This window comes from Engystomops pustulosus, chromosome 3 (assembly GCF_040894005.1).
Source record: "Engystomops pustulosus chromosome 3, aEngPut4.maternal, whole genome shotgun sequence".
Classification (NCBI taxonomy): domain Eukaryota; kingdom Metazoa; phylum Chordata; class Amphibia; order Anura; family Leptodactylidae; genus Engystomops; species Engystomops pustulosus.
In genome coordinates, this window is record NC_092413.1 from 142,040,857 (window position 1) to 142,059,961 (window position 19,105).

General features: G+C 41.2%; 1 protein-coding gene across 1 annotated transcript; it reads right to left on the reverse strand.

Annotated features, from left to right (window-relative positions):
- Positions 1-7,054: 7,054 nt before the first annotated feature.
- CLN8 (CLN8 transmembrane ER and ERGIC protein) lies at positions 7,055-14,951 on the reverse strand. Its single transcript, XM_072142332.1, has 3 exons — positions 14,825-14,951; positions 12,188-12,830; positions 7,055-9,173 (listed from the first exon to the last, which is right to left on the reverse strand). Exons 2-3 carry the CDS (start codon positions 12,734-12,736, stop codon positions 8,856-8,858), a joined length of 867 nt encoding a protein of 288 aa, XP_071998433.1. The 5' UTR covers positions 12,737-12,830; positions 14,825-14,951; the 3' UTR covers positions 7,055-8,855.
- Between the last annotated feature and the right edge of the window lie 4,154 nt (positions 14,952-19,105).

Below are 19,105 nucleotides of genomic sequence, written 5' to 3' on the forward strand. Positions count from 1 at the left end.
ACTCACACATGCAAGTTACAATTACATATTTATACACACATATAGAGCATATATACATCACATATATGGTATATACATGTTAAGCTGTACAATGTGCAGCATAATATGTATATAATGGTGCACATCCTCCACTCTTTAGTATGTCAGGTAGGATGACGGGGCTGCTATGGCTGCTACCACTGTAGTTACACCCCTGAAGGGGGCGTATTGGCTTCCGGCCTGGCATGTAAGACTCCCTTACCCACGAAATATCAACAATACTATTGCAGTTTATTATATGAGTGAACAGAATTCCTAAAAAAATTATAACATAAAATAAACATATTGGTGACAGTTTTCAGTTGGACCTTGCACTAGAAAGAACCATCCACCACAAACGATGCCTTGACACATATTTCTGCACATAAAGGGGCGTCACTGGGCTTAGTCAGAGTTTGCGACACATTTATTGTGCGTTGTCCAACAGAATTTTTTCGCATGCCCAATGTTAAAGGTGCACCAAAAAAACAGTTGGTGAACTCTGCCGGAGCAGTGCAGGGGGCGCCCAATTCATGAAGAACATGCGCCACATTTCATAAATCTGGCGCCCTCTGCGCACTACACAGGCAGACTGCACTTTGAATGAATATTGGCCACTAGGTTTTACTGCTTCAAAAAGTCTGCTCTATATAAATATGAAAAAATAATTATGCCCTATGGTGAATGCTGTCAAAGCTTTTTTTGAGCAGAGCAGAGTACGAGCTGTAGCAGAAAACAGAACGTGTCCCATAGTTCACAGGTCAAACAGAACCTGATGAGAATTCAATGTACAGACTGCACTACTTTTGATTAATGTGGCCCAATAACTGGTTATTGGAAAATATTGCTTTTTATATCCCATGTCACATTACAGAAAAATCTATAAATAGGATGCATTAATAGTAAAATAAAATCAATTTCCATATGAGTAAAAAAAAACTCAAAACACCCAATAACCCTTCTAAAAAAACATATAAACACTTGTTACAAGAAAAATGAGGAAACAGGGTTGCCAAAATAATTCTGCCCCGAGACTGCACATCTACACTATTAATACCGCTTTATGTCTATGAACCCATTTTTTACATAGTTAAAAAGGAAGTTGAGTACACACTGAAGAATTGTTCTCTGGTCACAGGTCTGCTGAGGGGGTTTTGCCAAGTTGAAATATATTTGTCTGACAAGGTTATACAGATATACAAGTGATTCCCAGCAACACAAACTTCCATGTATGTAACACAGGAACACAATTTTTTTTTTATGTCAATTCTGCCATTTCCTTCCCTTGAGGACTTTTTGGATGTTGGTTCAAGGTTCCAGTCAACAGGGGTCAGGAGCTGCTGGGTCTTCTCAAAGGTCCATTATGGATTCATTATAAAAGTAACTAAAGTCAGTCCAACTATGAAGAAAGCTACATATAGTACAGAGACAGATCTTACCAAGCGATCCCAGTTATAGCGAGATACCCACCACAGGTGATAGGTAAGGACTATGCGACAATGGAACATGTGAATCATAATCCACTGGTTTACTTTCCAAAACAGTGTTTGTGACCATCCCGCCTAGAAGAAGGCATAAAGGAATTACTATAAAAGTAAAATACAACAAAAATTACCCAGAACTGAGGCTCAGTAGCCTTGAGCAGCAACTATAATCATGAGGCTACATGCACAAGGCCCTGTGTATTTCAACACATTTATCAGGGTTTTAAACAATTTTCAGAAAAAAGATGCAAGCTAAAAATTATGCTTATTAACCTCATGTATGGTATGAAAAGTTATTTCTAGATTTCCCTCTATTATGTGAAATCTCACCTGTGTACCTAAAAGACTATCCTCCAAAGTCATGTAAAAAACGAGCAAAGAAGAGTCATATTTTGCCTGTTATGAGTCAAGTTTAGAAGCTGCAGCGGTACAGTCACTCCAGATGCCCTTTTCAGTTCTATAGGACCTAGAAACATGCTTTTATGGTGTCAAATTAAAGAATTTCATCTTTCAGATTAGTCCCTGTATATCCTGATACAGGCTGCAAAAAGACTAATACAAAAAAAACCTTTGTAGTATCATCTGCTCTATCAATTACAGTGAAGAAAATAATTATTTGATCCCTTACTGATTTTGTAAGTTTAACCACTAACAAAGACATGAACAGTGTCTAATGTTAAGGGTAGTTTCATTTTAACATTGAGTGATAGAATATATAAAAAATCCAGACAATCACATTGTATAAATTATACAAATGTATTTGCATATTGAAGTGAGAAATAAGCATAAGTATTTGATAACAAAGACTTAAAACTTGGTGACCAGTGGTGGATTAAGCATCCCATGGGTCCAGGACTCTTCACACAACTAGCCCCCCCCCCCCTCCCAGCATCCAAACCAAAATGTGCCCGGATGTTAGGACCCTCTTGAAAAAAAAAAAAATCTATACTAAAATCTCACGGCCATTTGACGTCATAGTGTAAAAACCTGCGTGGCGCATACTTTATGACAACACGCGTTGCGACACCGCCAGTTCATAGTGATGCTCCCTGGCCAGAAGAGAAGAAGGTGGAGCCACTGGGCCGAGAAGAAGAAGCCAAAGATAGCATAGCCTTTCGGCTTCTTCTCCCCGTTCCTTTACTGAAATGTCCAAAGCAGATGCCCCACTTTACTGAAATTTCCACAGCAGAGCCCCCTTTTAATGAAATGTCCACCACAGATGCCCCCTTTAATGAAATGACCACAGCAGATGCTCTCTTTTAATGAATTGTCCACAGCAGTTGCCACCCTTTAATGAAAAGTCCACCCCAGATGGCCCCCTTTAATGAAAAGTCCACCCCAGATAGCCCCCTTTAATGAAAAGTCCACCCCAGATAGCCCCCTTTAATGAAAAGTCCACCCCAGATGGCCCTCTTTTAATTAAACGTCTTTGGACATTTCAGTAAAGGGACCGGGGAGAAGAAGCTGAAAGGCTATACTCACCTTTCGGCTTTTCTCCCTGGCCCCACGGCTCCATCTCTTTCTTCTGGCCCGGAACCATAGACCATGACACTGCGTGGCCATAGTGTAAGTGCCTACTTGGCGCATACATTATGATGTCATGCGGCTGCGACACTGCAGCGACAAAGTGAGGAGCCAGAAGAGGAGAAGATGGAGCCATGGGGCCGGGGAGAAGAAGCCGTAAGGTGAGTATAGATTTTTTTTAATATAAGACTGATGGCCAATCTTCATATAGGGTCCGGGTATGGGCGGGCGTGGGCCCTTCGAAAGCCAAAGACTCTGGGCCCCCACCTATACTGCCTATATGAAGATCCGCCACCATTGGTGACAAAACCCTTGTTGACAGCACAGCAGTGAGATGTTTTTGTAGTTGATGAAGTCATGTCAGGAGTCTTGCTGGAAGCAAGCATGTCAGGAGTCTTGCGGAAGACCCAGGCACAACCCATTTTTAATATCCTGGCGGAGGTTGGTATTCAGGATTTTATGGTACATTAATTCTCCCATTGATGCGGTGTGGTAGTCCTGTGCCCTTAGCAGAGAAATACCCCCAAAACATAATGTTTCCACCTCAACACGTTTTATGGGTTATAGGCAGAATTTCTCTTCCTTCAAACATGGTGATGTTAATGCCAAAAAGCTAAATACAAGCTCACATAATCATCTAGGTATTCATTTGTAGACTTCAGACAGGCCAGCACATGAGCCTTCTTTAACAGGGAGGACCTTGCGGGCACAGCAGCAGGATGTCTTACCAATGGTTTGCTTGGCAATTAGTGGTCCCAGCTGTCTTGAGATCATTTACAATTTCCCCCTTGTAGTCTTAGAGTACATGCCCGCCATGCGCTGGAGAGGAGGAGGAGGTGCGCAATCTTTTCCCCGTGTACGACGCGGATCGGTGACACACATGTGCCATTGCCGTCTAAGGGGACATATATGCGGCCGCATATACATCCCCACAGGCAGCCGTCAGAATGAGGCCTTAGGTGGATCTCTCACCTTCCTCATGATCAAGGATACCCCATGGGGTGAGATTTTGCATGGTGCCCCAGATCGATATCAATTGACATTTTGTCATCTTGTATTTCTTACTGTTGCTTCAACAGTTGTTTCCTTCTCACCAGCATCTTACTTATGGTTCCAGCCTTGTGCATATCTATTGTTTTGTCCCTGACATCCTTAGAAAGCTCGTTGGTCTTGTCGATATTGTAGAGGTTAGTGTCTGACCGATTGAGTCTATGGACTGAAGTCTTTTATACTATATATACTATATTAATGGAGCTTGGAGACCCACATGCTTATTTGCATAATTTGTAAAGCTTTTTTGTAAGTTTGCAATCCTTGATCTTGGTGGTAGATGTCCTTTAATGTTGTTAAGATATCAAATACTTAATTCTCTCAGAAAAAAAATGCAAATATATTTATATAATTTATACAATTATTAACTTCAAATTATAGACTGTTCATATCAACTAACAAAATCAGCCAGAAATCAAATAATGATTTCCTTTACTACACTTTCTGTATGTTAACAAGGTGGCAAAGTCTGCCTATATTTCAGCATGGATTTAGTGATACTTTCTGAAATTTCCAGCATGTACAAAAGGCTCTTAATCCCCCCTCCCCAAAGTTAAGCTAGTGCACTAGCATGTGCTTACCTTGAGTAGAATCCATGAAATACAGGTAAATGGCGTGCTCATTTCTAATAGTATTGTAAACAGCTGGTCAGGCACACAGCAGAGCGCAGAAGGGATGGAGCGAGATTTGACTTTCGTAAAGCAGAACATCCCTCAAATTCACCAAGGGTACTGAGGAGATCACATCCAACAATCTCCTTTTATTTTTCAAAAATGAAGGAGTAAAACAAAATGGGAAATATAAGGTTTGCAGAAAACACTGTAAGAAGAAAATTCCACACCAGTTTGCTACTAACCTCAGGGGCAAGGGATGTTTGATGGAGAGGGGCAGTTTTGGTGCCAACAGTTGCAAAGGCTAACAGTTAGGCAGGCTGCATACAGCAGCACAATGCAGATGACTGTAGTCCTTGCATCACGGTGAAAAATGATGCAAGGATTCCACTGCACTGTGGTCGGTCTATGGATTCCAACCAGCTCATGGTCCAGTTTTCAAGTGTGTTCCTGCGCAGCCGGCCTTCCAACGTTAGATCCTGCCGGATGTGGTGTCATATATATGAGGATTACCTTCTGTTTGAAAACTCAGAAGAACACAGAAGGAAACCCTATGCATCTGCCCCTTTCACACAACATGATTTTTTTGAGTGTATGCAACCTGTACCATACCGTTACAGAATGGGTAGCATGCAGCCACAATGGGGAATACGTCCATCCATATGGCATAGCTTACATCGTGTGAATGGGACCTTAGTGTGTGAGACATCCATGAGAATGTATAGTGTCATGTAGTTGTCAACATTTTTTTTTTTTTTTTATCAGGAGGTGAGCACGTTTTTAAGGTTTTCCCTGATAATTTTATTGGACATGATGTTACAGAGATATAGAGATATGGGCCCTAGTTGTATAGAGATGTAAAAAAAATTAAATAAAAAAAAAATAAAATAAATGCAGACCCCTATTATGTTGTAAAAAAAAATCTAAATATGATGCTGCACCTTCTCAAACAAGAGCTGCAAAACGGTCCTGGATGGACCAGCAATCATCCAATATACAGCATTCATAAAAAGTTCAGTCCGACCGGAGCTCACAATCAATCCATAAATCTTCTATCCAGAAATATAAAACTTCTCTTGGCTGATGAGCGATCCCAACCAGAAATCACATTTGGGAATAAGCCACCATTCAGACACGAAACCGCTGCATTTTTCATCCTATCCCAATCTCCTCCGTAGCTCAGCTAGCTATATAGAGGAGACATAGCGTAGACGGTTTCAACAAATATAAAACTTTTGTTCTCAATTCTACGCACATAAAATAAGATAAAACGTGCATATCAAAATCAAACCACGAGGGCGCCAGTCATTGCCTGACTCAGGGTTTCGCCTCTCAGCTTCTTCCGGGGCACATGCCCTGGAATACATATATATATATATATATATAGCTCATCAGCCAAGAGAAGTTTTATATTTCTGGATAGAAGATTGAGGGATTGATTATGAGCTCTGGTCAGACTGATCTTTTTATGAATCCCATATTATGTTAGCCTTATCTGCCACTAAAGACGGTATACTGGGGGTGGCTGAACACTTACAGGCAGTCCCCGGGTTACATACAAGATAGGGTCCGGAGGTTTGTTCTTAAGTTGAATTTGTATGTAAGTCGAAAGTGTATATTTTATAATAGAAGTTCTAGACAATTTTTTTTCTTTTGCCCCAGTGACAATTGGAGTTTCAACATTTTTGGTGCAATTGGACCAAGAATTATCAATAAAGCTTCATTACAGACACCTTACAGCTGATTATTGCAGTCTGGGACTATAGCAAAGCATTCAGAGAGCTTCACCAGAGGTCACAGTGGGCAGAGGGGTCCGTCTGTAACTATGGGTTGTCTGTAAGTCGGGTGTCCTTAAGTAGGGGACCGCCTGTATAAGAGGTTTAGTAGGGGGGGGTAGTGATTAGAGCCGTCTGAAGATGCCAACATTACAAACCTTAGAAAGCATAAGAAATGGGGCAAGAAAAGATAAAAAGGTCAAATCACATTTTTTTTTTTACTTATTTATCTTTATTTATATACCAAGAAGTTTCAGACTTTGTACACTTATTGCTTCCAGAAAACCCCTTAATACCAGGAGAGAAATAAGTCATAACACTGTCTAATCATAAAAATCCTGGATTTCATAAACAGCAGTTTCTTCAGAAGTTTCTCACATTATGTTAATACTATACATTGAAAAAAGGGAAACATCAAGGGAGGAATTTTAGAAACTTTCAGCAGTATTGGTCAACAAAATTAAGAAATGGATTCACCCAAAACATTAGTATATAAAATATAGCTCTTCAAAACTAATAATAAAGCAAAAAAAAAAACTACTAAAATAAAGTAAAATAATTAATTTCATTTACTGTACATACTTGAGTACAAGCCGCGGGGGAGGGGTTGGAAAGGTGATTTATTAACTTCCTTTTTTTTTTTCTTTTTTTAAAATAAATTGGGCTTACTGGGGCTGGCTGCATACAGGGGCAGAGGGCAGGCTAGATACAGGGGCAGGTTTCATACAGGGGCAGGTTGTAGGTTGCATACTGCCGAAACGCTGGGTGGCTATATACTGGGGGCTTGCTGGCTATATACTGAGGAGGCTGTGACCAATGCACTTTTCACCCTAGGCTTATACTCGAGTCAATAGGTTTTCACAGTTTTTTGTGGTAAAAGTAGGGACCTCGGCTTATACTCAGGTCAGTCACGAGTAACTAAAATATCTGACACAACTGTACAGTGCCTATACTCTACTTTTTGAAAGTAACTACATTGAAATGAGGAGTCTTGGAGGAGGAGTTGCACTTTAACGGAAACTGCTTACCGATGGGGCTCTTAGTGACGAGACCCCAAAGATCATGAGAACGGAGGGGGGGGGGGGGGAGGGGGGAGTCTCTATTACAGCTCCTGTGCCAGATACTGAAATCCTAGCTGGCATAAATTTGCTCATACCACATATATGATAAATGTCCCCCATCAATAAGAAGGGGATAAAAATATAAAACAACCGCTTAAAAGAAAATACAGTAATAAAGAGGTCCCAATCTAATTAAATAGGAAAATCTTGTACTTTCATGCTTCTGAGAAGTTATCAGGATTTTCACTACTAACACAAATGACAGGTTCCCTGACAGCTTTTTCTTACACAATTTTTTGCTAAAAAAAAAAAATTTGCATAGTTTCTATCCCCAGAAAATGGACTCTGACAACCTGCCAGAAGCAGAAGCAGTGTGTCTCTCAGTTCATGTCTGCCAGCATTTTCCTCATCCCCACTCCCTTCGGTAGTGCAGAGCAGATGATGACATTAGCTGAAGGGAGGGGGTAAGGCACATGCCTGCAGATGTGGATTGAGAGACACAGTGGCTTGCATGAATAACAAATGCCCCTTATTACTTGCTGCCCCTTCTGGCAAGGTATCCAAGCCCTGCAACAGCTCATCGCTGCCCGCTCCCCACCCAAGAAACATATAGGAGGGAAAAGTGGCACAGATTATTATCAATGGAAGCCTCATAACAAAAACTAGGTAGGCAACAATGTTAAATGTTTGAGTAGACCAACATCACTTGGAAATAATTGTACAAACTAGGTGAGTGGCGTCAGTAATGTATGGTCATGACTCCTTTTGTTTTTATACAAGCTGTACCTATGCACACCCGATTTTGGAAAGGCACATTATAATAGACAATAACTGGTCATTGGAAAATATTGCTTTGTTTTGCATGTTCCCATGTCACATTACATAAAATGTATAAATAGGATATATTAACAGTAAAATAAAAAAGACATTTCGATATAAATAGTACCAATCCAAAACACTGTGATCACCCTAATAAAAATATATTTCCCCCCATAAACACTTGTGTGAGGGAAAAATGAAGAAATAAGTGCTGAAATACTGAAAAACTGCACATCATGTAGCACAATTCTAGAAGGAGATGGTTTCTATATTAATACCATTTTATGTCAATGTATCAATTTTTTACATGATTGAATTGTTCTCCGGTATCAGTCTTCCAAACTTGCAGGAATTTTTCCAAGTTTACCCATATTGTCTGACAGGTTTATGCAGAAATACAAGTGATTCAGGTGAATACAACAGAGCCGCAGAATATCTGCAGCATGTTTATACCCAAAAACAGAAATACTGTTCTCTTTACATAGCAGTAACTATGGTGCTCTTAGAGATCCACTATTTAGTTTTCTTCATGCCAATTCTGCCATTTCCTTCCCTTGAAGACTTTTTGGATGCTGGTTCAAAGTTCCAGTCAACAGGGGTCAGGAGCTGCTGGGTCTTCTTAAAGGTCCAAAATGGGTTCAGAATAAAAGTAACTAAAGTCAGTCCAACTATGAAGAAAGCTACATATAGTACAGAGACAGATCTTACCAAGCGATCCCAGTTATAGAGAGATACCCACCACAGGTGATAGGTAAGGACTATGCGACAATGGAACATATGAATCATAATCCACTGATTTACTTTCCAAAATAGCGTTTGTGACCATCCCGCCTAGAAGAAGAAGGAATAAAGGAATTACTTAAAATATGCAACAAAAATTTCTCTATATACTCGAGTATAAGCCGACCCAAGTATAAGCCGAGGCCCCTAATTTTACCACAAAACCTGGTAAAACATGGTTTATTTTTACTCGAGTATAAGCCAAGTTTGGGTTTTCAGCACATTTTCTGTGATGAAAAACTAGGCTTATACTCAAGTATACTGAAGTTCAGTAGCCTTGAGCACTAACAGAGAATTGCTAATAAAACAATGATATATGAGGCTACATGCACACAGACATTTTATATTTAGCCATGTGCTTGCTTTAATGTAGCCTCATGAATATTCTATATAAATAGTAAAATAGAGCTATTGGGGAGATATAACAAATCTGTTTACACATTTATAAGGGGTTTTGGATAATTGTACCTGAACAACAAAATAATGCAAACGCAACAACATTTTGGTGCATTTTTGCAGATTAAATAGGACCTGTCAGGCGAATAAGTAAGAAGCTCCATAGCCCTCCCCCTTATAGAATAAGAAGCTTATAGAACATACCGATATGTCCCTGCAACCTCCAATATGTTGGCCGGACTACCCAAGGACTACAGTGAACAGCCACAGCTCCAAGGTCACCAATGGGACTTTAATTCTGCTTGAATTACAATGTTGCTATAACAGATCCCAGAGTCCCTTCTGGACCTTTAAACCAGAAACCTTGTCTCCAGCAGTTCTCAATGATGTGGTTAAAACAACCCTTTAAAAAAGCTTTAAAAAAACTTTTATTGCCCGGGCAATCTGAGATTCCCACGTCTCCCTGCCTAGAGCTTGCAAAATCATTTTATCTTGATTGATTGTTAAACACAGTAATGTAACACACCTATAGTGTTTACCCACCTGCCCAGCATTTGTCCATACAGAGATGTCAAGATTGGTCCCACCTGGCGAGTACCCTGACCACCTATGCTTGCTAATTTTTGCCTTTCCACATCTAATGCTTCCCAATTTTTGTCTCCCCATTTCCCTCATCTAATTTGGTATTTTAGAGCACTAGGGTATCTTTACCATGAGACCCTACTCCCCGCTTCTACACATATACATACCCCCTTACACATATATGGATGTATTGTTAAATATAATTTCCCCCTATACAATTTTAGCCACCAACATCTTAAATATTAAGTAATTGATGATACATACACTAGCGCTCAAAAGTTTGGGGTCAACTAGACAATTTTGTGTTTTCAAGGTTTTCATACTTTCGAATCAGTTGCAAAATGAATAGAAAATATAGTCCAATGACATTGATAAATTTATTTTCTCCTACAAACTTTTCTTTCGCCAAAGAATGCTCCATTTGCTACAATTACAGCATTGCAGACCTTTTGCCTCTAGCTGCTAATTTGCTGAGATAATCTGGAGAAATTACACCCCTTACTTCCAGAAGCCCCTCCCACACGTTGGATTGGCTTTATGGCCACTTTTGGCGTACCATATGGTCAAGCTGCTCCCACAACAGCTCAATGGGGTTGAGATCTCCCACTTCTCTTTCTATTGTTTGTGCACTTTTCTGAAGGGAGTAGTACACACCGTTGTAGGAACTCTTCAGTTTCTTGGAAATTTGTTGCATGGAATGGCCTTCATTTCTAAGAACAAGAATAGACTGTCGAGTTTCACATGAAAGTTCTTTTTTTCTGGCCATCATGAGAGTTGCTTTGAACAACCAAATGTGATGCTCCAGATTCTCAACCAGCTCAAAGTAAGGTCAGTTTTGTAGCTTCACTAATTAGCCAAACTGTTTTCAGCTGTGCTAGCATACTTGAACAAGGGTTTTCTGACATCCTTTAGCCTTCTTACACAGTTGGCAAACACAATGGAGGACATTTACATAAAGTGTCGTTGTCTGCACTGGCTTGGTTACTGACTTGCTCTCGAAAATGAGACATATATTAATTACTGTGGAAAAAAGGAAAAAGTGTATGTTCACACGCCCCGTCCTGTTTGTACAAACATGTTTTTATCATGTTTTGTTTGACTTTCACTATGTTTTTCTTTTTAACTTTTTTTGGAATTAATAAAACTTTAGAAGACATTTTTTACTAGCTGGTGCCGACTGACTTTTTCTTACAATCAGCTTATCATATTTAATACTGTGGTGCTGTGCAAATATATTTCTGGCGCCAAGACCATTTTCTGTCCCTGGGACCAAAATCTGTCCCGAGCTCCACAAATGTGTGTAGCAGTACGAGAACAGGCTGAGCACCCTGCCCTGGAGTGCAGCAATGGCAATGCATCAGTTGACCTTGTCCGACAGCTCGTCCAGTCTGTATTGGACGCCAGAAGGACAGGTAGTATACATCCGAATTTGGTCAGTGTATCTCCAGGTACACTAGTGTAAGCTGAGTGCAGTAGCACAGTTTTGTGTCCCTACAACACCAAATTTCTTTCGTTCTACTTTTCGCCAGTTTACAGCACCAAAAATGTCTACCACATATATTAAATGTGTCGGAACAGAGTCGGAGCAGGTGGAAAAAGTAGTTTTTTCTGGTGCCGCCAGATAATAAATACTGCATCACATGCGGTAAAGAGCGACACAAAACTGGCGGAAACGCCATAGAAAATGTCCCCCAATGTACCAATAAACTAAACCACTGAAGTGGTGGTTGTTGGAAATGGGCCTATATACCATTTTGTAGATATTGCATTAAAAACCAGATGTTTGCAGCCAGAATCGTCATTTACCACATCAAAAATGTATAGAGTATATTTAAGATTCATTTAATGTTAACTTCATTGAAAAAAAATGTGCTTTTTAAAAAAAATAAAATAAAGGACATTTTTAAGTGACCCCAAACTTTTGTGCAGTAGTGTATACATCTCCAAATTCATCCATTTCATTTGTCCATTTTAAAGTAAAGCATGAATTTACTGCTAATTTATCTAATTTCCAGCATGTACAAAGGTTATTGAAATACCCCAAGAATTGATAAACCAGGACGCTCCAGAAAACGCCATGTGCTTACCTTCAGCAGCATCCATGAAATACAGGTAAATGGCGTGCTCATTTCTAATAGTAATGTGACCATAGGCAAATAATGTCCTGCTGTACTGCAGATCACAGCACCCAAAAATCCAATAAATGCAAAAAAATGGTGCACAGCCAACAAGATATCAAATGTCCAGAACACAAAATTAGATGTGTGAAGGGCAAGGTTTTCAAACAGAAAGAAACCAATTGCTATCAGAATGGTAAAAAATGCCCAACCCTGCTGACCAGTGATCTGATCAGCGACAAGAACTGGGTCAATGAGTAGTGCAGTTAGTCCGGTCACAATGCACTGGACACCAAATGCTGCCCGGGTAGCCGCCAGGTTCCAGAATACCTTCTCTTTGGCAAGGAGTGACCTGTATGTAGCAAACAGCACCACTGATACAATGTGACTTATTACAAAAATACCCAAATAAAACAGGAAACCTCCTCCTATCAGAAGCAGACGAATGTTCCATGACGAGTAGTCCACATCAAAGTCTAAGCTGCTCAGAGCAGTAATAGGATCACGGTGAGCGACCATTTTCCAGGAAAAGCAGGTAATGCACGATCCTCCTAGTAGTACACAAGCATCTTCTTATTGTCTGGAAGGTCTGTGCCAGAAGAGGAAGCATTACCTGCAGAAAGTCAGAAAATATGTGAAGAAAGACCGAGAATCACCCTAAAAATGTCAGGGCTTATTACAGACAAGAAGCTGTGCTCACTAGATATAAAACAGATACCACAGTGGCAACAGGGTTCACCATTTTTTGTTCTATATAAAGTATTAAGAACTTAAATTTGTGGGGTGGAATGAGGAAATACAACACAGCTATACCATAATACGAGGCCTATATACTATAGTGACAGGTCTCATGCGTATTAACATGCATGAGACTTTTCTGTCCTCACACAGCTGTCTGGAGACCAAAAACTACACCAAGTCCCCCACGGACTGGATACTCTTCATCCCCATCACCCATGATCGTTGCTGGGGCCGATCACTGGTATTAACTATTAAAATACCAGGGGTGCATGGGCTACCCAAGTGGGTAGAAATGAGCGGATCCGGCATTCCCATACTGGTTTTGGGTATGGCTGAGCTGCCTGGATGTATTGTGGGCTGAACGCCTCTTGTAACTAGCCATGGCTATGATTGGCCAGAAAGACACCCACATTTAATTAGGCAGCGGAGCCAACAGTTAAGGCCACTGATGGTTCAATCACATGACCTTATATCAGGGACAATGATCGGGGTGTGAGATGCAGAAATTCAGCGTTTCCATCCAACAGAGAGTCACAAGTTTATCTAACACAATAAAACGCCCAGTCCCATCCCCCTACCCCTGCAGGCAGAATATTGTACTGAAAGAGGAACCAAGCAAATTGTATGTAGTATCCCATTTCTAGTCAGCCTGTTATAGAGCAGGAGGAGCTGAGCAGAGTCTACACAGGAGCTAGAGAGACATTCCCTTACATACCCATGTGTGCCAGCAGGGATGAAGAGCGCCGAAAAAACAGCCGTTAACATGATTTATGGAGGAAATGCAATAAAGGATTTAAGACTTTACAAACTTGAGATCTCCTCTACCTTTAGGTTTATAAGTACCAGGCGTTTATATATAGTACATTTACAAGTTTCACTTCTTTAATCTGTTTTCAATCTTATCTCATCAGAGAGAGCAATATTCAGGGTGTTACGTCCTCACATTGCACTTCTGTGATATAGATAATTGTAAAAGGACTGTGACCGTCACTTATGCCCAGTCCCCTTTATAACTGGCCCACACAGCAAATTATAATGGGAATTCATATCAATACATACATCATAGTTTGGTCTCAGAAGATCTGAACTGCCCTCATTGCAAATGATAAAGTGAATGCAGTCCTGCCCCACTTACTGGTAATGAAGGACGTGTCGTACCCAATCTTTGCCCGTGTAAGGTATGTCATGGGCAGTCACCTTGTAGCCAAAGCATTAAAAGCCCTCCACGCCCCAAACATGGCCTTCTCTGCAGTTATAAACTATTACGCCTAAAGGTGGGCATGAATCTCACTAAAAATGCTGCATGCCACTTGCTGGAGTGGCAGGAAGCGTCCAGTGCCCAGCGATAATAAGGGGCAAGGGAGGAAAAGACTGATACCTACCCCACTCTACCCCAATTCTCTCTGCAGCAGAACACATGCCCGATCTGCCCCCATTAATATTAATGGGGTGATGGGCCCTCCGTTCTTGGAATCCATGAGGGTCCCAGTAGTCAGATCTTCATAGTAGACTGATATTCCCTGTCTAGTGGATATGAGATAACTGATAACACAGGAACAACCCCTTTAAATATTTATGATCGATCCCTAGTGAAGCTCAGTAATAGAAGACTCGCAGGGATCAGCCGATTCCAATACACAGACCTATGGACCAGTCATCCCAATTCATTCAGGTCCTGTCATAGTTTACAGTCTGCAGTGTGAACACAGCTCTAACCCTATAGTAAACTTCAAGGGGTGAAAGTGCTTCCAGTAACACCTGAGAAGACGCAGCCTGACTGCCAGGGCGTAGGAGATCTCTAACACACAGTGACATAACCGCATGCATTGCCGCCTGTATACAGCGCAGTGTGTACTGTGTACTTACCAGCAGCCTGTGTACAGATGAGACCACATCTGGCCGGCATCACAAGGCAGCAGCCCGTCACGTGACCCCTCTCTCACATCCACTGCCGGCACTTCCTGCCTTCTCAGGCGTACCACTGCATGTGAGAGTAGGGGAGGAGGACTGTACCATTATCATCTGACAGGAGACTCTGTGTGTGTGTAATGTGAATATATGCGATGTGTTTGCTTCACCAGTGTAAATCACCTGAATATTGTGGGAGAGGGGTTTTATCATAATTTAATTTTATTTTTCAGCACGGGTTAAGTTAAAGATACGTCAAAAACGACTGACCATGCCTAATATTCTACACACATGTGTAAGGGTGCAGTCACATATAGCGTTTTTACATGCGTTTTTTTTACATGTGGCTGGTTTGAAAGAATTTTTCTCCATAGCTGGAAATGTAAGCATCTGTGTTAACATTTTCACAGCTACACGCTTTCAAACCAGCCAAGTGCACGGTAACATGTAAAACGCAAACACTACGTGTGATGGCATTGTACGTGCCAGCCCCCCCCCCCCCCCCCCCTCTTTGTTTTGCCTTCCGATTTTTTGTTTGGGTAGATACGTTAATAGCAAAGTGTCAGTTTTACCTTTAACGTATGACTTTATAGGACCATTAAAAAACCCCAAAAAAACAGATACCTTGCTTTCCATTAGTGTCAACACTTTTCCCTTTTTCTTAATTTGATACCCATTCATATATTTTATTTCTGCTATCCTGCCCAAATAACGGAATATCTAACGCAAGATTCAAAAACAGATACTTAGGGTGATGCCACATATGTTTTTTTACCGTTTTCCATGCGTTTGGCTGCTTTGAACCTATTGAACCTATTTATCTTAATAAATACACAGGTTTAAAGCAGTCAAACACATGAAAAACGATAAAAAATGTATGTTCAAAAATGGACCAAAAACGCCACGTGTGACATCACCCTAACAGACACCATTGAAAGTCCATTGTAATCAAAGGGAAAAAACTGATCCGTTGTGCATCAGTTTTTAAGCGGAAATTCCAAAACTTAAAGGGAACCTACCACCACGATTCTACCTGTAAAGGTAGAATGGGACGTGAGGATAGCTGTTTTTAGAGCTAATCCTCACGTCCCCTCTAACTTTTGGTAAACTTTATTCCCCTAATATGTAAATTTAGTTATGCGGCTACTGGGGCGTGGAGTAGCCGGGCACGAAGCTACTCCACGCCCCAGTAGCCACGTTACTCCTCCTACCCTGTTGTGTGCGGCCGGCCTCGGAGCTGTGGCTGCCCAGTAGCTGGCGCATGCGCAGTAGCTGGCTTGTCGGACGAGGGCGCGCAGCTACGAGGAGCTGCGCGCCGCACACAACAGGGTAGGAGGAGTAACGTGGCTACTGGGGCGTGGAGTAGCCGTGCCGTGTAGCCTCGTGCCCGGCTACTCCAAGTTAGCGGGGACATGAGGATTAGCTCTAAAAAGGGCTATCCTCACGTCCCTTACATCCACCTACCACCCGTTCTACATTTTTTGGTAGAATCGTGGTGGTAGGTTCCCATTAAGCCAAAATGCAAATGGGAACAGACCAAGCCAGTATTTTACCCATTTTTCCTTCCTAAATATAACATACACTGTTGTAGATGCAGCTCTAAGTCTTTGTACATCTGAGCGTTTAGCCGTTTAGCGTCTTTCCGAATAACTGCATTTAGATTGCCTAAAGGAATCATTACAGCCTGTTTATAAATTCCTGTTGTAACAAAATAGTTACAGAGTAACAATCAGGATATTGACAGCTGATATCCCATATATATATATATGTATATATATGAACAATACTGACACCTAGTGACTAAATATGGTATTTTATGGTATGGTATTTTGTTCTGTATTATACTTAGAGGGTTTTTCCCATGAAAAAAAATTCTCAAATCTCAAACCCAATAAAGATCTTTTTTAACCCCTTACTTTATACTCAGTTCTATTACTGGAGACAAAGAAATGGAAAGCGCCAGCTCACCCACTCTTCTTGGTGTCAGTGTAGCATCCACACTCCAGGTAACGGCTGGTGCTCCTTGATCCGTCCTTAGTCCGCGGACCCAAACAGCAAACCTGTTTCTCTGCGCCGCTCTCTTGCTCCAGAAGACCCTGGCACTTCTGGTCAGGTTGCGCGCAGTGTGTGATGGCTTCACCGCAACCCAAGCAGAAGACCCTGGAGGAGAAGTAAACGATCGCGGCAGTGTGGCAAGACACTGGACTGGGGTAAAAGTGGGGACGGGGAAACTTTATAATTGGACTGCAACATAATCAAATGGGGAGTTGGAGACTCTTTCGGGGGCTGCTTACATAACTAAACAAGGTCTGGGGGGCTCTATATGTGGGTCAGCACCTACTGTATATATTAAACTTGGGTGGGATCTGTATATAGGGGACAGAACCAATTAAACTGCGGCAGGGGCTGTATACAGGGTTATATATTTTTTAACCTGGGATAGGGATCTGTATGTAGAAAGCTGTATATGCAGTAATTGCAATGGGGGGGAAATTGAATATAGGAACCTTAGAAACTGGTGTGGGAGCTGTATATGGTTTCTGTATATAGGGATGTTACTTTAATAAAACTGTGGTTAGAGGGGTTGTATATGGGGGCCATATTTTAATTAAATTTGGGGGTTGTACTTTGAAGGGAGCTGTATATAATGTTATTTGGGGCATCTGTACATTGACAGGAATTGTATATAAATGATTATGTGTAATCTGTATATAAATGTATTGAGGGGTGTTATATTCATTTTTAAGGTGGCACTGTTATATTATTTGAGGTTTATACATAATTTTTTAACTAAAAAGGGTAAATGTATATGTATTAGATTAGGGTGGCACTGTATATAAAATCATAAGGGGGGCTCTATGTAAATGATTTATAACAGAGTGGCTGTCCGAGACCTGGAAAAAAGGATATGTGGCTGGGAGGGGCTGCTAAAAAAAATAAATATTTACTTACCACCTTGGTCCCTCGTGGTGTCCCATGCCGTCACCTCGCTGTGTTGTTTACAGGGTCACAGGAGGGAAGTAAATGTTTATTTTTTTTAAGCAGCCCCCTCCTGGGCACATTTAATTAGAGAACAGAATGATGCATTTATACTGTATTTTGATGCATATGCATTTTGTAAAGAGCAATGTGTGTTTCACTTTATTAAGGTTTAATATTAATGTTTAAAGGGAAAACACATGTTATTTGAGGGTGGGGGTGGCATTTCAGTTTTTGCCTCAGGCAGGAGAAGGGCTAGAATCGGCCCTGTTCTCAGCAAAGGTGAGTGTAGTCTTTCTGCTTATGAAAGGTTTGGTCACGGCAGAGTGGGCTTTCAGTCCAAATGTCCTAAAACGTCCTGTTCAGTGTTGAACCTGATCCTGTTCAGTGTTGAACTGAGCAATACCAGATGCAGTGTTAAAACAATTACTTATGGAGATTCTCTGCATTATACTGTCCTCTCTTGCATTTGTCTTTCGAGTGTGACCAGCCTCCTTGTGGGACTTGAATGAGTTTGTGATGCAATATTCTAAAAAATATAGGGCCACATTTATCACTTGTTTTTTCTGTTGTTTTTGCGCCTTTTCGTTTAGGCGCACCGTTTTTGCGCCATTTTTGCGATTAAACGTCAAATTAGCCGCACAGCTAAAATAACCACCTTTCCCTCATCTATCGTTCAATTCCAGATGTTTTGCTGCGCCTAATGATATTCATCACGTGCGACTTTTGCATTTAGGCGCAAAAACGGGCGCAAAAACACTCCAGCCCGAAGGTGGCGTTATCTGAGAAGAAAGCACTGAGCCCTTTGCAGAACAGCTCATTTCTAGCAGCAAAGCTCAGCCAGACACTAGAACATATAATAGATACAATTAGATACATTGCAGACAGGAGCTGCAGACTCTATTTACAGTTCATCACCTTCTATTTACAAAACATTCTGCAAAACGCTGAGCTCACAGCAAGAGAGAAGAGAAGTTTGCACAAGTTTGCAAAAGCTTGCAGAATGTTGCAGATGCTACAAACAAGTGTCCCCCATGTAATTCTGCACAGTGTCTGAGGGGGATACTGTGCAGAAATACAGGGGTGCAGCAGGAGACCAGCACTGGGGGACCCCCTCCAGGAGAAGCCACTGCTGAGGAGGTCACTGGGTGCTGGGTGTCACACACCTGGGTGCTGCTGTGAGTATTATCTTCATTCTGGGCTGTGGGAGAAGCAGAGTGGAGCTTGTAGCAGGATCACATGTAAGTGCCCGAATCTAAC